The sequence below is a fragment of the Primulina tabacum genome, chromosome 14, assembly GCF_025594145.1.
Source record: "Primulina tabacum isolate GXHZ01 chromosome 14, ASM2559414v2, whole genome shotgun sequence".
Lineage (NCBI taxonomy): Eukaryota > Viridiplantae > Streptophyta > Magnoliopsida > Lamiales > Gesneriaceae > Primulina > Primulina tabacum.
In genome coordinates this window covers 3,184,822-3,205,941 of record NC_134563.1, presented here as the reverse complement: position 1 = coordinate 3,205,941, position 21,120 = coordinate 3,184,822, and the positions used below count along the sequence as shown (strand labels likewise).

The window sequence follows — 21,120 nt, the reverse complement described above, 5'->3', positions numbered from 1 at the left end:
TTAAACAAGTACAGAAACCGATTATTAAAAATAACCGTAAATCGTAAGTATGATGCTACAAACAAACATCATAATCTATAACCAATTCCTAGGGCTTTTACCAAGGATAACACGCGACCCGCATATTATACTACAGTAGTCCAAGATCATGTAATATTTCATAAATAAAAATAAGGGAATCAAAAACCTTTTCTGTCAAGCTAGATCTCGTGTTCGAAATCTATGACTTTAGTTTTTGTATTTTGACTAAAATAATTTGTAAAATTACATGTTGGTATAGGGGCAATCACACTTCGGTTACACGAGAAGTCGACGTAGGAAGTCCTCGGGTCCTCGATTCTTGTATCTTTACACTCACCTCCGCTACAACGAGTCTTGTTAGAAGCAGACCGGTCACCAGGGCCGCGCCCATGAGCATTGTAAATACTGCAGTCCAGCTCTTGACCGAAATATATCCTGTTAGCAGTGGCCCTATGGGCGGCTCCAATCGAGCCCGTTCCATCAATGATGACAGTAACCGTGGCTAATGCTCGTGAATTGCCTTTCAACGAGCTGTGAGTTCCAAGATCAGTCGAAACTGCAGTTGTTATAAGGGCGTAAGGCCCATTGACAAATACTCCCGTCATCAGCATGAGTATGACATTAACGGTCATGGATATGTGCCCATAGCTTCGATAACAGTAGAGAGCCGGGATACAACAGTACATTAAACTTGCTGCTGTTATGACTCTTGCATTCAAATTATCTGAATTGTGGCAGGATCCCACCAACCACTCCTCTGACATCGAAAAATGTTGACAAGCTAAGTTTCCCAATTCTTCGTTTGATAAGTATCGTCCCTCGATAGCTGCAGCATCACGAATTATATCCAATGAATTGAAGAGAACCAGAAGCCAAAATATTTTGAAATTAAACCGCGAAAAATAAGAACTTACCCCTGTGGCTGATGTAGAACGGAAGCCAATAAAGGAAAGTGTAAGCTACCAATTTAGTAAAGAAAAGGCAAAGAGCAAAAGGGGCAACCCCAAGGAATCCTCCATGCTTCAAGGAATCCCACGGCATCCCTCTCATCAGATTTCATCCTCAACAGGGGTTTGACTTCATCCCCCGTTTTCTTGGTGGACAGCAGTGTATTGTCATCTAAATCAGCTCCGAGTAACTGCCAACAAAAGGAACAGCACAGCGCCAACAAAAGCAATACCCAGTCTGGGAACAACCATAGACCAACCCCATTCACGTTTCAAAAGCATTGAAGCAACCAACGAACTGGTAATATTACCAACATAATAAGTCCTCCTCTTTTTTCCAAACCAGTTACCTACAACTGCCACTGTGATACCTTGTCTCACATCTTAAAAATTAAAAGATTTAAAATGAGTTTATAATGGGCTACAATGGACTTCTATAGCAACTTGGGTTAATCATTTTCATAAAGCGAGGACGAATACGAAGTAGTTGCTATAGAGGCTCATTGTGCAGTCACGCAGGCACAGGCCCGGGCTCGGGGCGTGACAGCCACAACTGATGGCCATCCAGTCGATTGAAACAATCCAGCAAGCATTTGGACAATCAAATAGAAGTAAAAGATATGGATGTTTGCCCATTATCCAACACCAAAAAGTGCAGTAAACAAACCAGTTCCGACCATTCCTATGGTTAGAAATATCCTAAGATCCATCCTATCGCCCACATGACCAGAAAAGTACATTACTACAGCATACACGAAAAGGAATGCCACATCAAGCACATCAAGCAATGACTTGCCATCTCCGCCATTGAACGGAGACCATACTGCGCTCTCAAATAGCTTGTGAGAATAAGACCTTTTACCAAATGGGAAATGAAATCTCATGTCTACATTAGGCGATTGGGGATCAAGCACACTTTTCACTATGCTTGTGGTTTTTTGAGTAGCATGGTAGGTCGTCACGTAGGCGAAAAACGTGACTATTAGAACAATGGATCGATGCGTCTTGTAAGAAATGGCGGATCCTTTTATGTACTCTATAAAACGGATTCCCGGAGGCTTGCTGCCATTTATTTCCGGGACGAGTTCGCTACTTGAACCCATCAAGGACTCGAAAGAAATTCCCGTTCTATAAGACAGCAAACCGAAAACCTGAGACAGGAGTTCAATTACTGTAACTGAGTTGTATAAACCTCAAGAACTGATATTCTGTCATTAATAGGTCAAGATTTTAACACAAAAAAAAAATTCAATTCAAGCTACCAGCCAAACAAACTCCGTTAAATGGAAACTCCATCCTAGAAAATTTTTCGCTAAACCGTCCAACTCAAAATCTGTCGTGGCATCCATTTCTGAACAAACTTCAAAATTTCAAGTCCAATCCACCATAAGAATAAAAGAATACCATATTCGTAAGCTAAACGAAAAAATGTCATGTTTGGCCATAATATAATCTCTGAAGAAAAAAAATAAGAATATTTAACTTCTTCATCACCCTAAAACAATCAAATCTTCATACACGTTTCATACAGCAGCAGAACAAAACAACGAAATCGCAAGAACAACAATTAACCCACAAATTTTCCAACATCCTAGTACACAAATTCAACCTTGAATTTTAAAACAAACGCAAAAGTAAATATACGGCATTTTTATAGCATAAAAAGGCAAAAAAAGAAGACATACAAATTTGAGAAATTCAAGAACAGTTCAGAGGTAAAAGCATAGATTACACACACAAAACCGAAAAGCTAACATGGGATTATTGAAACTTAAACAGCCTTTCCTTTTTTCTTCACAACTTATGTGTTATCAATCGACTAACTCTGAAATGGTTCTGTTTCTACCCCATTTTTTCTTCAGTTCCTGAGTAAGGAAGTAAATGGCCCATTTCCCGGCGAGAGGTTGAGACGGATTGATCAACGAGGCTTTTATAAAAGTGGTCGGCAGTTTTAAATCCCAAGGCTGCTATTATTATTACTAGCGGCTGAGGGTGTTAAATAATTGCATGAATATCGAAATAACATTTTTTTGTCCAACTCTAGCACAAGAAGAAAGGAATTCCTTTGACATTTCATTTTATGAAATGAATACAAATGAATATTGAATACCAACCTCTAAGTCAATTGGCTCCAATAGTATCAGATGTGGACTAAACATATTTTTGCAACAATTATGACTTCTTGGATACCTTAACCTTTATCATATGAAAGATATTTATGTCAGAGTCAACAATAAGACATGCCAAATATTAGTTGATACACAAACTTTATTGAATTAACCATGTACTGGATGAATGGCATCCTTACCAAGGTCAGAGTACTTCCGTACTCAAACATGAAAAAGTCGTTTAAGCTTTGATATACTTTCAAAACTTATCCACGAATGATAGCAGGATGAAAATTAATATTTGAAACACTATTTCTTTTTCGCAGCACTTGCCTGAAGATAGCACCATATGCAGGAATGATTCCAGAAAAATTATTATTTTCATCAGTATACTCCATCAAATTACCTATAAATTGTCTCGATAAAACATGAAAAATCACAACGTCAATAAATTATAAGAAAATAGGTGTGGATAACAAATAGTTCAACTTGCACACGGATAGGAGATGGCATCTATAAAACACTGTAGTGATTTCAATCCTCTCATAAAACTAAACAAAATCTATAAAATTGTTATTCTAGAGATTCCGATCCTCCTACACCGTATTCACAAAACCAAAAAAAACTTTAATTTGCACACACAGATTCCTCAAATTGTAACACGTGTTAATATAAAAACACCAAAATTTTCTATGACACAACATATGATGAGCAGTATATTATCAATGTGCGATAATCTCTTATATATAATTTGCTTCACTTGTAGATGAGCTTATTACGGCAAAAACAAATAAGAAGACACATGATATAAACTACTAATATCATCAAGACTACCGTAGTAAAAATCTAAATGAAAGGCAAGCATGGAAGTAAAACATTAAATCAAAGGCTAATCATGGACAAACCAAGCTACAAAAAAAACCCAGTATGGATTTGAACCATCATGTTGGGAAAGATATAAATTTGACGCACACCTGTAGAGCAAAATGAAATGAAAAGGTATTGTAACTATTTGTACATAATATCTTTTAAAAAAACTTATAATAAAGAGAGTTGGCTTACCTATACTTTTATCATTCTCTATTAAGTAGCAACACGTCTTTGAAAATAACATTTCTTGTGTACACACCACATAGACACTCTAAATTCCTGTATTTTATCAAAATTTTGGTAGAATTTTGTGAGACTCCTCTTGAAAGTGCCACATATAGCTGACTGTGGCTGAACAAATGGTTATGCTGCCAATATTTGAGATTGCTGTCATCTTCTACACTATCACAAGACGTATACTCCTTTTCTTCTCCAGAAAACTTGATAATGAGAATTTGATTAATATTGTCAACGTCAACATTTTTTGGTTTGATGATGGCTCTGCCAACCATATAGTTTGCATCATTAACATGATCTATATATTAGGAAAAACATAATCAATCAACTAATGGATTGATTGTTAACCTTTCCATGGTATGATAATCGAATTTGATAATTTTATAAAATCATCATTCAGAGTGTGTTGCAACCCATCACCAATGCACAAGAGAAATTGTGAAAACTCAATATCTTGAACAAATCTCATATTTTGTTCAATGTTTATTATCGTTACACAATACCAAAATGCTGACCTTGAAATTCTTGTGGCCATTTGTCCTGCCTTAGACCCTCGTTTAACAACTGATAACACTTGTCGAAAATCACCAACAAAAACCATTGTCTTCCCTCCAAATACCAATTGATTTTCCATAATATCTTGGAAACTCTTACTGACAGATTCAAAAGCATAGCGATTTTCCATTGGAGCCTCGTCCCAAACTATAGTTGATGCACGCCTTATTAGATCTGCAAGTTCTGTCTGTTTTTTTATTTTGCAAAGTGTTGATGTGGTTGGTCTAAGTGGAATTTGAAAGCATGAATGTGCAATTCTTTCACTGGCAAGAATGCCGCAGCTATTCCAAATGTTTAACCGCAATTATAATTTTACCGATTTTTCTTAATTATGCCAACATCGAGCAATACAAAAAAGTCTTACCAATACCACCAGGACCATCAATGAAGAAAAGTTTAATTGGTTATGCACAATACTTTCTATGATGGTGTCAAACACTATCCGCCGTTGATCATTCAAACATTCAATAGATCTCAAATCATCATCAGAAATCTGAATAGAAAGTTCATCCTCAAGTGTTCTTGGTAACGGTGTGTTCTTAAACACTCAACATTTATTAATGGCAAATCGAAATTATCTAGTTTCTTTTTATACTGATGCAGCAACCTTCGTATATTTAGCAATAACTTATTGGTGACTAAGTTACTTGATGAAATTGCTCTACCATAATCTTCACACATGTAACTCTGTAAGTATGGAACTCATCCCAGAGTTCTCGAATTTCTGTTGGTTGATAGAACACCAATATGGATACAAATAACTTTCTCAATGAAGATGACATTCTAACATAGCATGTTTCTTCCAAACATTGTTGAACATAATCATCATGTTGGAGAAGTCCCCTCATTTGCGTAGCCTTCTTCAATGTTGAATATGCAACCCTATTCACAGCCATTAGATTTTCAAAAGATGTTAGCCCCTAACATGATTCAGAAGTATATGAAGATAAAGCATCTCACCTTCAGATGGTGACGCACCAACCAATATATTGCTGCTTCTTCGACGAATCTTTTTTTTTTTTTTGAGATTTTATCAACGTGTAATACAGTGGAAATTCTCGATACAAATACTTTCTAGTCAAGTCAGGATCACAATTTATTTTGGAATATTCTGTAAGCATGGTCTTCGAGTTGTCATCATCTACAAGTAGATCACTTACATGTTGTTGAGAGTAAAAAAAATCAAATGTTGGTTTGGTGTGCATAGTTGAAACCTAGTGACTGAAGGATACATCCTACTGAACTCAAATGAGAAAATTTGCCACAATACTTCAGGTTCACAAATCCATCTTCCATCTGAACTGTTGGATTTCATCACAATTTTTCCCTTTTCGTAACTCTAGCGCGACCCGACCAGGACCTTTATGGATGTACTTGTATATGTATTTGACACATTTGATTTCACCACATACTTCAACATTAATATGAAAATCATATTTCAATAAAAGCCATGTATTATACGGGACAACCCAACAATTATCAATTATATTTTCATCATTGTTGGGAACTGATACTTGTGTACCTTCGCGTCTTCGATACGAAGGATATGAATCATTTCCTCATAATGTATATTCCACAAATGACTTTGCAAAGTACTTCTTACATTTACCATTTACCGTGCATGGACAATTAGGATTGATCGATGCACATGTCCCATATATCGTATGTTCGACAACTGCTTTGTGTAGAGTTAGTTCTTCAGCTGTAAAGGTATTTCAACATGCACAATTGAGTCAAATTGATCGAAAATATGACCAACATATGAACATGAGGAAACCTTCTTTTTTTATACTCAATGACGTAAGAATAAGAGCGGACCTTTCCTAAAACCCTTCTGTCTACTTAAACTCAAATTTTGACCTAAATATCCTTGTAATCAAATCTGGACGGTCTTGAGGTGATTGCTCAGGAAGTAGTGATACTTTATCTCATTCCAATTTGGATTGCATGTCATTGTAAGCATTATATCCAATTTCCATATGTTTGTACCAAAGTCATGGCAACACAATTCTGGAACCAACATTTCCAATATAATGTATTGTTAGATATATATATATATATCCAGCGTAGTCTTTGCTTTTAAATCTTTACATAATTGTCGACTACATATTGTTGAAGTAGACGACCTCCTCTAAGTAGCAATGACAGTGAAATTTCTCGTATCTGATTCAGAAAATAATTTACAATATATGAGTGTGATGTATATTTAAGTTTTAAATTTTTTTTTAAATAAAAAAGAGAAAGAATAAAGTACAATGGTTTTTTCACTAACATGTAGCATATACGCTTAGTAATTTAAGCATGTTGACGGGTACCGTCAATATTTTGCAATTTATGTCCCAACCATATGTACCATGTGGCAAGAAAAGAGGATATGCAAGAGATCGTAATAGCTAACAACATCTTGAATGCTTGTAACATTTCCACCGATTCCTTGTATAACAATATCTTGAGTGCACAAATTTTCTTCACATTTGTTGTCGACAATGATGGCCGCAACTTGAGATGTTGGTAGAATATATTAATGTTCATTAGGTTTTTGTTACCTGATGATGAGCCTACAATTAGTTATGTCTTGACGTCGGCCAATTTTTTGAAACACATGCACAAATGGATTGTGTTGATCGAGAATGTTTTGTATCTTAATCAACAATTCTCGTCTTAGTTTTAGGTTTTCTTGAAGTCTATTGTCTATATCATGATTTGTGTCTACAATCCACATCTGCATGTACCTTGGCCTACAATTCTCATTAAGTAGAAGACTTCCAATCGTGTGATATATTGACACATGGGTACGAAATGTGTAAATTCCACGCGTACCGATTGCTAAGGACTCATCTATGTTGACTCTCATCGATCTAAAAAAGAAAACATGGTTGTATGCCCTTATAAACTGCTGAAAATGTTTGTCTTCCTGATTATCCGCTGCATACAGCTCTTGCAATTCAATTGGATAATGGATAAGATTCCAATTTGTGTTTCCATTTCTACAGTACAATTATGAATCTCGAATTAAACACTCAAACCTGGTATTTATAGGAGAATACATGGGCCCGTGACGGGCCTCACACCTTGGCTGGGGATGGGCCAGGGTTCCCAAATCTGGTTTGGGCCTAACTTTAGTTGGCCCATCCATGGGATATCACCAGTCTCCCTCGCCCGAGTCGAACTGAATCGTAGGATCGAAGTTTGATTAATTGCGTTGTCTTCGGTTTACAACATTTTTCTCCTCTTGCTCATTAGTCACCAAAAATTTGGAAACAAACCAAATTGCAATACTGTTCTGAAGGGAAAGATTTGGTCTGGGATTCCTCCATAAATAGAGGTCCCCTCCTCACTTCATTCTCACTTATCCTACACAGAATTTTCTCCCACCTACATTCATCAGCTCTCCTTGCATAGCCGCCACAGGCCCTCGCTCACCCCACGCGTTCGTCTCCTCACCCTCGGCCATTCACGCGCGTGCCCGAGCCCTAGCCTACAGTCAGTTGCGCGCTCTGCGCTCTCATCCCCACACCCACAGCAGCCGCATGCCCTCGTCCAGCCGCCTTCCTCTCCGCGCGCCTCGCTTCGCCACAGCACGCCCTGCGCCCTCACCCTCGTCCACACTGCCCTCACGCCCAGCCGCACTCCTCACCGCACGCCTCGCCTTGCCTCCTCACCAAGCGCGCAGCCTCTCCTCTCTCGACACTCGCCTCACACGCCCAGCGCGCAGCCCCGCCCAGTGTGCAGCCTCGCCTCTCTCACCACTCGCCGCGCACAACAAGCGCGCCGCCAGCACTCTTGCCCTTCGAGTGCTCGCCGCACGCTCGCCCTGCCACCTCGCCCCAGCGCCTAGCACACTCTCGCCCAGCCGCCTACACAGCCCCCGCCCTGCACGCCCCTTAGCCTTATTATTCAGGTGTTTTCTCACACTTCCTCCGGGTTAGTTTGCTCCTCTATTGGTTTGATCATCCTTAACATTTAGGTCTTCTTCTAATTCCGAGTTTAGTTCTTCGAGTGATTCCGAAAGATCTAGCGAGAATAGGACTTCCTTAGAAGATCCTGAATTTACCCTTGATTCTCCCGAGGACGAAGTCATCACCCATAGTCGTCCTGGTAAGGAAATTCGTCATGTGACCCAACAGATGAATATTTCTAATGCTGATAACCTCTGGTATGGCCACCTATCGTCCCACATCCCCCTTACTAGCGAGTCAAAACTTAGGCCTTTTTGGCATATTCTTTCCTCTCACCAAATCATCATTCCTACCCCCGAGGACCGACCCTATCTAACTCCCAAGAGTTGCTATACTTTCTTTCAGCACCATTTCGATGCAGGTCTTCGCTTTCCCCTATGTGACTCCCTCCAGGAGTTGACCAATTATTATCAGGCGCATCTAGGTCTACTCACTCCCAATGCTTTCGCTCGATATGCTGTTTCATTGTGTTATTTCGGGCCTTAGACCTTCCCTTAAATTGCACTACTTTTTCCTACTTCCTGGTCTTAGCCAAGTCGAAAGAAAGACCGTTCTACGTGACCTCTCAGTCTAGCCATAAGCTTTTTGATGGGGCCCCCAGTCATGTGAAGGACTGGAAAAAATACTTCTTCTTTATTCAGCCCACCAAAGAGTTGACTTGTTCCACGGATTGGTATCCTACTTTCACCAAGCCTAAGCTTTCCAAGGGTTACAAGAAAGATAAGACATATCTGCAGATAATGAGCGTACAAGGAGATAGATGCTTTAGTATTCCCCGACTCTTATCTGAAGATCTCCTGTGCCATGTCGGGTTAAGTCCAGCAAAAATTAAGCTGAAGTAGAATGATGGTAGATATCCTCATCTTTTCACACTTCTTGTTTCGTTTTCACATATTATGTCCTTTGATAACATTCTCATCTGGTTCATTTTTTTTGTTCGCAGGTACTAGAGTCATTAATGTCGTATTGCTCAGTGAGGCTGCGAAGAAGAAGGCTGGGGGTTCATCCTCAGCACCAAAGAAGTCAGTCGTCGTAGCAGCCAAGACAGGAACGAAAGGAAATTGTTCTACAACTGCGAAGAAACCTGCTGGCTCACCCACCACTGCGAAGAAGAAGAAGAAGAAGAAGCCAGGCTCCTCCTTCTCCACCCAACCTCATCCTCACCTCCTCACGCTAAAGTCCCATCCTCATTATGGCAAACAGAAGACGTCTATTGATCTAAGCCCATCAGTCCAACAGAAAAAGAAGCGCAGAATCTCCGAGATCTTAGTCACGTCAGCCTCTTCCGTAGAGGTGTCTGGATCAGACAATGATCATCCTTCTGGGCCGGCGATACATCCTTTGTATACCTCGGAGTCAGTTATCGTGGGCCGAGGCCCTACTCACATAGCTCAGAAGCTATTATTTCAGCTCCCCTCCCACGCAAACGCAGCTTTCTTGAGTTCACTGAGATGGTCTAATTTAGCCCGCCAGACATGCAGCAGTCTTAACTTTCTTGTAACCCTTGGAAAGCTTAGCCTTGGTGAAAGTAGGATATCAATCCATGAAACAAGTCAACTCTTTGGTGGGCTGAATAGAGAAGAATTATTTTTTCTAGTCCTTCACATGACTGGGGGCCCCGTCAAAAAGCTTATGGCTAGACCGAGAGGTCACGTATAAAGGTCATTCTTTCGACATGGCTAAGACCGGAAGTAGGAAAAAGTGGTACAATTTAAGGGAAGGTCTAAGGCCTGAAATAACACAATGAAACAGCATATCGAGCGAAAAGCATTGGGAGTGAGCAGACCCAGATACGCCTGATAATAATTGCTCAACTCCTCGAGAAATTCACATAAGGGAAAGCAAAGACCTGCATCGAAATGGTGCTGAAAGAAAGTATAGCAACCCTTAGGAGATAGATAGGGTCCGTCCTCGGGGTAGGAATGATGATTTGGTGAGAGGAAAGAATATGCCACAAAGCCCTAAGTTTTGACTCGCTAGTAAGGGGGATGTGGGACGATACGTGGCCGTACCAGAGGTTATCAGCATTAGAGATATTCATCTGTTGGGTCATATGACGAATTTCCTTACCAAGACGGCTATGGGTGATGACTTTCTCCTCAGGGGAATCAAGGGTAAATTCAGGATCTTCTAAGAAAGTCCTACTCTCGCTAGACTCGCTAGATCTCTCGGAATCACTCGAAAAACTAAACTCTAAATTAGAAGAAGACATAAATGTTAAGGATAATCAAACCAATAGAGGAGCAAACTAACCCGGAGGAAGTGTGAAAAAACACCTGAAGAATAAGGCTAAGAGGCGTGCGGGGCGAGGGCAGGCGTGCGGTCGGCTGGGCGAGAGTGTGCTAGGCGCTGTGGTGTGTTGGGGCGAGGATGACAAAGCGAGCATGCGGCAAACACTTGAAGGGCGAGAGTGCTGGTTGCGAGTGCAATGGGCGTGCGGGGCGAGGGCGGGCGTGCAGCGCGGCTGGGCGAGTGTGCTAGGCACTGGGGCGTGTTGGGGCGAGGATAGCAGGGCGAGCGTGCGGCAAGCACTCGAAGGGCGATAGTGTTGGCGGCACACTCGGCGAGGCTGCGCGCTGGGCGTGCGCGGCGAGTGGCGAGAGAGGCGAGGCTGAGCGTTGGGCGGGGAGGCGCGGCGCGGTGGGCGAGACTGCATGCTGGGCGTGCGCAGCGAGTGTCGAGAGAGGCGAGGCTCCGCACTGGGGCTGCGCTTTGGGTGAGGAGGCAATAGGCGAGGCGTGCAGTGAGGAGGGCGGCTGGGCGTGAGGGCAATGTGGACGGGGGCGAGGGCGAAGGCGCAGGGCGTGGAGAGGCGTGCTGTGGTGAGGCGAGGCGCGCGGAGAAGGTGGCTGGACGAGGGCGTACGACTGCTGTGGGCGTGGGGATGAGAGCGCAGGGCGCGCAAGTGACTGTAGGCTAGGGCTCGGGCGCGTGTGTAAATTGCCGAGGGTGAGGAGACAAACACGTGGGGTGAGCAAAGGCGTGCGGAGGCTATGCAATGGAGGACTGATGAATGTAAGATGGAGAAAATTCTGTGTAGGATAAGTGAGAATGAAGTGAGGATGGGACCTCTATTTATAGAGGAAGCCCAGACCAAATCTTTCACTTCAGAATATGATTGCGATTTGATTTGTTTCCAAATTTTTTTGGTGACTAATGAGCAATAGGAAAAATGCACAGCTCACATGTTGTAAATCGAAGACAATGCAATTAATCAAACTTCGAACCTACGATTCAGTTCGAAGTTCGAACCTATGATTCAGTCCTTTTTTTTTATTTGTTTAAAAACTAATTTTTTTCATTAGTGCATTTTAATTTTAAACATAATAAACTTTATAATTTAATTAAATAAAAAACTTACATGACTCAATCCCACCCAACTCAACCCAATCAATATCTCACTCCATTCATTTTCAATCTTCACAAAATATCTTCTTCTTCTCAACCCTACTTACCATCCATTGTAATTTTGTTTGATTTCTGGCTAACAATGAGTCTACAAGGTATTCATCTGTAAGAAATAAAACGAGAGAATCACGCATTGGTGAGAAATCAACTTTTTATTTTGAATTTTACTGGGTCAAACTCGACCCATTAATTCGATTGAGATGTTTTTTGTTCGCATCCAGATCGACCAACTCGACCCAGAAAAGTGGGTCGAGGTGTGAAGATCTCTTCACAGTGTGACGAGCTCAACCCAGCACCTCGACCCAAGTGGGTCGAGCTCACTGGACCCAAACAAAGAGCTCGACCCACCTCGACCCCGAGGTGGGTCCAGGGCTCGACCCAATTTTTTAAATGAACACAATTTAATTTTAAATTTTGACAACTAATAACATTTTTGTTTTTTAGCAAATTTACTTCCCCAATAAACTTGGAAGGAATCAATTCTTTGAATGTAAGTTAACTTTGTGATCAAAATACGTTGAGATTTGAAAGAAGATTGTATCATTTTTGAATGAGAAATAAATAGAATATTTGGTCCAGCATACACAATTCGGTAATTTAATTATATGTGCTAAAGATTATAACAATTCGAAATCAATTTTTATGGTTTTTGATGAGTAGACAAACTTATGACAATGGATAAAATGAATTTTGGATAATATATCGTAAACGACCTTTATGGTTTTCTCATTGTTAGAGTATTGTTTGCTAACGGGGCTAAATTGTTCAAAATTTTATCATATGATATCTGAAGAAGATGAATTTAGGTGGATGCATTTTGGTGGAAGAGACAATACAGATTTGGGGGATTTCATAGTTAGAATGGATGAGTACGAGAATGACATAGAGGAAGAGATAGACGTAGAGAAGTTGAAATTGACCAGTTTTTTGTTCGTGGCAGGTGTATTAGGTAGACAAAGAAAAAATAAAAATGATACAGTAGATTTAGAATGGATTAGATTAGTTAATAACTTTGATAGTTTTATTAAATATCCATGGGGTAGAATAGCTTTCGAAGAAGTACTTTATGGACTTAAGAAAAGATCTCGAAAGTAAGTTCAGAAGCTATGAAAATTTGTTCGCACGCCGTGCGAATGATCCAGATTTCAGTGGGTGCGGTAGCTTTCATATAAGTGGATTTATTCATCATTTACAGGTAACTAAATATTGTTTATTACATGAAATATCATTATTATTTTATATCATAATAATAAATGTGTTTATTTTTTTGTGCCAGATTTTGGCCTGTGAATATTTTCCGGCAATTGCTGAAGTGTTTGCTAGATGTCGGGATGGTCCCAAGATGGAGATTTTCATCAAGTGCCATATACATTGTGCATTTTCGTAAACATCGGCAACTACAGCAATAATGCCCGGATGTATGTCTGAGATAATCACCAACTCTTCCTCATCAACCACTACTTCCAAGAGCTTCGTCAAAAACCAACTCCATGAATCAATGTATTCTACATCAACAACAGCCCAAGCCAAAGAATATTGATGAAGATCTCCATCTTGGGACCTTCCCGACGTCTACCAAACACTTCAGCAATTGCTGGAAAATATTCATAGGCCAAAATCTAGCACAAAAAAATAAAAAAATTTATTAGTATGATATAAAATAACAACGATATTTCATATAATGAACAATATTTAGTTACATGTAAATGATGAATAAATCCACTCATATGAAAGCTACCGCACCCACTGAAATCTGGATCATTCTCACGACGTGCGAACAAATTTTCATAGCTTCTGAACTTACTTTCGAGATCTTTTCTAAGTCCATAAAATACTTCTTCGAAAGCTATTCTACCCCATGGATAGTTAATAAAACTATCAAAGTTATTAACTAATCTAATCCATTCTAAATCCAATGTTTCATTTTTATTTTTTCTTTGTCTACCCAATACACCTGCCGGCTGCCACGAACAAAAACCTGGTCAATTTCAACTTCTCTATGTCTATCTCTTCCCTAAATCATTCTCGTATTCATCCACTCTAACTATGAAATCCTTCAAACCTATATTGTCTCTTCCACCAAAATGCCTCTAACTAAATTCATCTTCCTCAGGTATCACAGGATAAAATTTTGAACAATGTACCCCCGTTAGCAAATAATACTCTAACAATGAAAACCGTAAAGATCGTTTACGATATATCATCCAAAATTCATTACATCTACTATCACAAGTTTGTCTACTCATCAAAAACCATAAAAATTGATTCGAATTGTTATAATCTTTAGCACATATAATTAAATTATCGAATTGTGTATGCTGGACCAAATATTCTATTTCTTTCTCATTCAAAAATGATACAATCTTCTTTCAAATCTCAACGTATTTTGATCACAAAGTTAACTTACATTCAAAGAATTGATTCCTTCCAAGTTTAGTGGGGAAGTAAATTTGCAAAAAACACAAAAATGTTAATAGTTGTAAAAATATAAAATTAAATAGTATTCATCGAGGTGCTGGGTCGAGCTCGTCCGAGCTCTTCACACCTCGACCCAGAAGAAGTCGATCTAGATGCGCACAAAAACACCTCAATCGAATTAATGGGTCGAGTTCGAACTAGTAAAATTCAAAATAAAAAGACAATTTCTTACCGATACATGATTCTTTCGTTCGATTTCTTGCAGACGAATACCTTGTAAACTCATTGTTAGCCAGAAACCAAACAAAATTACAATGGATGGTGAGGAGGGTTGAGAAGAAGAAAATATTTTGTGAAAATTGATAAGGAATGAAGTGAGATGTGGATTGAGTTGAGTTGGGTGGGATTGGATTGTGTAAGATTTTTATTTAATTAAATTATAAATAAAATAAAAATAAAAATTTAAATACACTAATGAAAAAAATTAGTTTTTAAACAAATTTAAAAAAATGATAAAAAAGTAAATTACATTCCCTCTTTTTTTTTAATTTAATAAACACTTCCACCAGTCCTATTTTCCTCATTCTCCCGATCTTTTGCCCAATAAATCGACCACAAATTCCGGGGGTGTAGATTAATTGCTCTGTCTACGTTAGAAGCGGTAAGTTCGATCCTACCAGTAATGGTAGTGCATGAATCCACTTATTTTCTGACACGTGGCATCTCTTTTTCTTTTCTTTATTTTTTTAAAATTTTGAATCTCTCCTCGGCTGTGGGTCTTTTAACCCAACTATGGTTTGACCAAAGATATGACAATTCAAAATTTCCAATTGTCTCACAAAATTTCCGAACGAGCGGGCGGCGGAACTATGCCGTTCGTAGGGACAAGAGAACGGTGAAAATGAAAATGAAAATTTTGTGAGACAATTGGAAACTCTGAATTGTCATATCTTTGGTCAAACCATAGTTGGGTTAAAAGACCCACAGCCTAGGAGAGATTCAAAATTTTTTAAAAAAAAGAAAAGAAAAAGAGATGGCACATGTCAGAAAATAACTGGATTCATGCACTACCATTACTGGTAGGGTTGAACTTACCGTTAGAAGGAGAATAAAATGAAGAAACATAGATGAATCCTTGGCAACTGGTTTTTTCATTAAAAAACTTCAATAAATAAATATGAACATACGTGAAAGGGAAAACCAATCGGCAAGATGAAAATAAATTAAACCCAATTCTTGATTTGATGTCAACTTCATACCAGAGTTTAATAAGATCCCGGCATGCCCAAGCACCACCGAGAAGTGAGAACAAAATACACCACACATGCCAATTTCTGGAAAATACAAAGATGTAATGAAAACCTGTGGCGTTGGCTGAATCTGTACATCGTCGGGTCGAATCCTTTCAGCCTCACCCGCACTCTCCGTGTATGAATCGTCATAATATAAATTTTTCGGGAAGTGAAAAGAAACGAGAAAACATTTGAGTTCTTGAGTCCGGAACACCGCTTAGATCTTTGAAGATTGATGTTGAGAAACAAAATTCTGCTGTGCGAGAGAAAATTGTATGCGAGATGGAGATTGAAGAAGTTTTTCAAAGTTTGTCAGATATTAGACGTGGAGAGGAAGTTGGGATTTGGGAGATATTTTTTATTGAAAACAATAAATCTATTTTTTTTTCATGAGACATGGTATTGTTTTAAACGTCCTCTCTTTTTTTCTTCTTAATTTAATTACTTCAGCTATATCATAATAAATCATTATTCTGACCTTATCTCGGATATCATAATGACAATGATAATAACAAAAAAAAATTAAAATATACTCTATTTTATTAAAATTGAGGATATGAAGGACACCAATATTACACTTTTGTTTTTTGTTTTCTTTTTAAATTTCAACGCACACTTTTATTTTTATTTTTTTTTATTTCAACAATTCAAATAACAATTTAGTCCCTCCATAATTTGTCAAATTCCACTTTAGTTCATCGATAATGATAAAGAAGATTGTACACACATGCATCGCGTATGCAGAGTAACTAGTTTTGATTATGTATGTTTATATGTTTATACTGACAAATTTCAATTTAAGTCGTGTATTTTTCAATTTCTGTCAACTGTATTTTTTTTTCCGCATGAGTGTTGATTTGATATTGCATACATCAACATCGTGTCGAAATATCTATTTTATGGCTGGTACTTGAATTGGACGTCAGAGGAGATACACTGAAGCTCACCTCTGGCCCCCTTTATAACATTCAGGTTTTTCTCACGTAGTTTAGCAGCAGAATAGCTGCGTTCCTCAACCAGCGAGAGCTCACCTCTTTGGAGTGATAAACAGAAAACATGTTTTTAGTGAGCATTAACTATTACTGGCAATACATTGAATACAATTACAATAACAAAAACAAAAAGAGACGTCATGTGAAGGAACACAAAAGAACGCCTAGATCAAATTTGTACCGAGTTGTGCCTTTGAACATTTGGATCTTTTGATCTATTAGAATTTTGGATGAATCAATATATACACGGGGTATTTTGTTTTTTAACCTCGGTCAACTATATAATTAAAAAAATGACCTCCTCATGTGTTTTTCAAATACACACGAGAAGGTTATTTTCTTAAATAAATATTTGACCGATGTTATTTTGCAAATTTTCCCTAAAGAAAGAACGCCTACATCAAATTTGTACAGAGTTGTGCCTTTGAACCTTTGGATCTTTTGATCTATATATATTGTATGAAAACTTTACTAAAGACCATTAAAAGTCTGCAAAAAATTAATCTACCATTTGAATCTTACATTTGCTTTCTTCTGCTAATTCAAGGAGATCACTTAAAGCACCGCTTCAAGCTCGTATCAGCTCTATCCAGAGATAGTTGTGCAACTACCGATAGTTGCATTCATCGCACTATCTTATTTACTTCTTCAAAAAATCTTTACAGAAGTTAATGTTACTAAGTGTGAAGATTGTTGCATTGTGTTTTTGGATTGTCATTAAAAATGGTGACTTGCAAGAGATATTGCAAGGAATTTCAATTGAAAGTGTGAACTCGGTTGGATTGGGTTTGTACAATGACTCGCACTAATAAACCCTCTAATGGAATCCTTCGTATACACAGAAGAGATTATAATTCTAACTTTTATAAACAAATCTTCGTGCACTTTTGTTGTTAACAGTTTTAATTTATCATTAACTTTAGTTATTTAATGGTTCTGCATCACTATTTTGAGCATTTTCTGCATTTAGAATATTTATATGTTGTTCCACTTATCGATTTAGGCCAAGAAAAGTACATTCGGTTGCTAAATCCTAAATCAATTTATTGATTTAAAAATCTTGCAAAAAAACAACATTAGATTATTCACCCTCTTTTAAATTGTTGCACTGATCCTAACACTTGGATAACTTGAGCATTCTCGAGTACTTCTAACGCACGGGGCATTGCATCTCATGTTGTCTTTGTATGGTCTCCCAAGGTCCTTTGAGTTATTCTAAACGTAACCTGGATTTCGGGACTATATTTGCTAGAGATTAACATAGATATTGTGAAAGATTATCTCCTTGTTATAATTAATTGACTAAATATAATAATAATCTATATTATATTATTAAACTTAACACGTCATACTAACTAACTTCGGTATGTCAATGTGACAACAAAGTTATTTTTACAGTTTTATTCTTCATAATATTTATCAGCTAACTTTATTGGTGTAAGTTTATTATTAAGAGTATGTCTCTTGTGAGATGATCTCACATATATTTATTCGTGAGACGGGTCAACTATGTCCATATTTACAATAAAATAATATTTTTGGCATAAAAATATTATTTTTTCATGGATGTATTTGTCTCACAAAATTGACTGGTGAGACCGTCTCAAATGAGTTTTTGTGTACTTTAAATTTTTGTACTTTTCTCTAACCATTTATGAATTTTTCCCAAACTTATCTCAAATTTATCTAAAAATTCAAACTATATTAGTAAATTTTATCTAATCATTAATCTACATATCTTAATAAAATAATACATATTTTTTACACCGAAATTATCGAACACAAAAAAAAATTAATATGCGTGCCACGGAACACTGGTAGTTATATTTAGCATTAATCGGGTATTCAGTCGGGTTTGTATTACTTGGTTGAAAACATGGGTTGTTGTACCCGAATTACCAGATCCAGTATCCGATGAAGGCTATGAAGAAGATAAATAAACTAGTGGACTTGACTATTTCCCAACGTCATTCAAGCATGAAACGTTCTTCCAATCCCGAATCAATTTTGTCCAAGGCCCGTTTTCATCAATTCAGCAACACAAATGCAAGTCTCTTAAGTTTTAACTCCACTTCCCTCTCAAATTATCCAAGCCTTTTTCATTTAGGAGAATAAAGGGGTACCCATACCCGAACCTAAATAATCGGGTACCCGACATAGTCAGTAGTCCAAAAATCGAGTTGGATTAGGATATCATGAACTACGACTTAAAAATCGAGTACCCAACCTGAATTATCCGGATACCAGAAAAATCCAAACCGAAGATTTATAGAAGGATATCTGAAAACAAAGATTGCATGCCAATTATTAAGGAAATTTTTTAAATTAACAACATTGGAACTCATGAATTAATTTGTAACATGTGTGAGGCCCGAGGCTGAAGAGGACGAGGGGTGATCGTCGGTGTCATGAGGTTGCTCGGACAATGAGCGGCTCCTGACAAGCTTCTGGGCGATGGGAACATGAATGAACCGATCTCACACCGGAATGAGAGATATTCTAAAACTGTTCAGATATGAGACTATACAGTTGATGAAGATTTAAAAGATTTGATAGGTACTACTCATATCAAGAAGGTGAATCTTCTTTCGGTAGCTCATCACATAAGAACTCCAAAGTTAAGCGTCCTTGAATTGGAGTAATTCTGTGATAGGTGACCACCTATAAAATTTCATATGGTGCGTGTGAGTGAGAACATAAGTACATTGGAAGAGACTTGTCTTGGTATAACTGAGAAAGTCGTGGAATCTGGGCGATCGTATATTTGTTTGTTTTTGTTTGTTTCATAATTAATTTGATTTTTGATGGAGTGTTTGGATGAACAAAAAATTGCTGACATAGCATTTCTATACAACTTTTTTTATATATAATTTTTTCACTGAGCCCAATTAAACAATACATCAACAAACTTTAATTTACATTAATTATATCTAAGATGGCCAATTTCTATACCAACCAGCCCATGCAGAGACCAACCCACTAATCCCTAACGTGACTGCATGATTACAGAAAGGATTGGGCTCAATATCAGCAATGGCAATAACCAAATCTGCCAAATTTGCTGCCACAGCCATCAATCTCATCACCCGATCAACCCTAATTTTCTTGATATTCTCCTGTTCAGATCCTTCCTCCCCACTTTTAACAAGCCTCCTTTCTTCCATAATCCCCTTCCGGATCAGTATAAAATCCGACACGACGAAGAATATGTACCCGAAAGCCTCGCCGAAAGCCGACACAAAGCTCATCCTTGGAGCAAGTTTTGTGTCGAGGACTCCGATTCTTGATAGCCAGAGAAAATGGTCGAAGAAGAAGTAAACCATTTCGCCAGCGTTAGAGAGGATGGCGAGTAGCCGGAAGGTTACGGTGGCTCCTGGACTGCGACGGATGGCGTTGAATCCAGTGAGGAACCTGCCGCTGCGGAAAGCCTTCCGGCTGAGCCCGGAGGAGACTTCCCATTTCTTGGCTCTGCCAGCGAACTCTGGACTTGTTCTTTCTGCATGCCAATGAGCTAGTTTGGATACATATTGGAAGGTTTTAACAAGTTTGTCGATTCCATCTCTTTTTGCAAGAAAGATCACTAGTTTATCTACCGTGTCATTCATGGCCAAGGATGAAATTCGATTGTGTTAATCATGATGGGGGGGATTTTGAAGTGTAATTTAAACGTCGGCAGCCACAAAATTTATGGGTATTTTTTTGGGATAATTGTGGAATTATATGGTTGGATGGTATTGTTTTGTCCTTATATTTCATAGTAATATTGTTTGTTTTTTATTTCTTCTGTTTTTGTTTCCTTGGGGGAAAGAGATGAAGGATGAGCCTTTGGTTTTGGAGGTGGAGCTGTGGACAAGTAGACCTTTTCAGTTGCATAATATATATTTTAAAATATATCTCTCTCAAAATAAATAATATTTCAAAATGTCTACTAAATAAAAATATACAAACCATAATCTAATTTTTTTTAAGAAAAAGTAAAGCACAATAAATTTCGAAAATAATAATTATTTTAATTAATTCTTTAAAATGTTATAAACAATCATCTTTAAAGTTCTTAATATGTTTACAAAAAAACTTGCTTAATATAAAAATAATATTGTAAACTAAAAAATTAATTTATCAGCGCATAATATATGCACATGAATACTAGTTATTAACAAAGGCACATTCAGATTGACAAACGTTTGGAACTTTTAATGAGCGAACAAATATAATAACTTTTAATTTAATAAAAAAATTAAAAGATAATTTGTTCTCTCACTAAAAGTTAGTGTCTTGTCCGCCGATCGAGCTAATTTTTGTGCCCATCAATA

The 21,120-nt window shown here is 38.0% G+C and overlaps 1 protein-coding gene and 1 pseudogene across 1 annotated transcript; both read right to left on the bottom strand.

Annotated features, from left to right (window-relative positions):
• Positions 1-136: 136 nt before the first annotated feature.
• LOC142525120 (putative glycerol-3-phosphate transporter 1) lies at positions 137-16,187 on the bottom strand (annotated as a pseudogene).
• Positions 16,188-19,625: 3,438 nt separating this feature from the next.
• Positions 19,626-20,602, bottom strand: LOC142524529 (peroxisomal membrane protein 11-4). The gene has a single exon (XM_075628556.1). It carries the CDS (start codon positions 20,410-20,412, stop codon positions 19,738-19,740), a length of 675 nt encoding a protein of 224 aa, XP_075484671.1. The 5' UTR covers positions 20,413-20,602; the 3' UTR covers positions 19,626-19,737.
• Positions 20,603-21,120: the final 518 nt, after the last annotated feature.

Bases quoted from the DNA above. Each gene is read 5' to 3' on its own strand.
- LOC142524529 (XM_075628556.1), bottom strand. From the start codon at position 20,412: ATGAATGACACGGTAGATAAACTAGTGATCTTTCTTGCAAAAAGAGAT.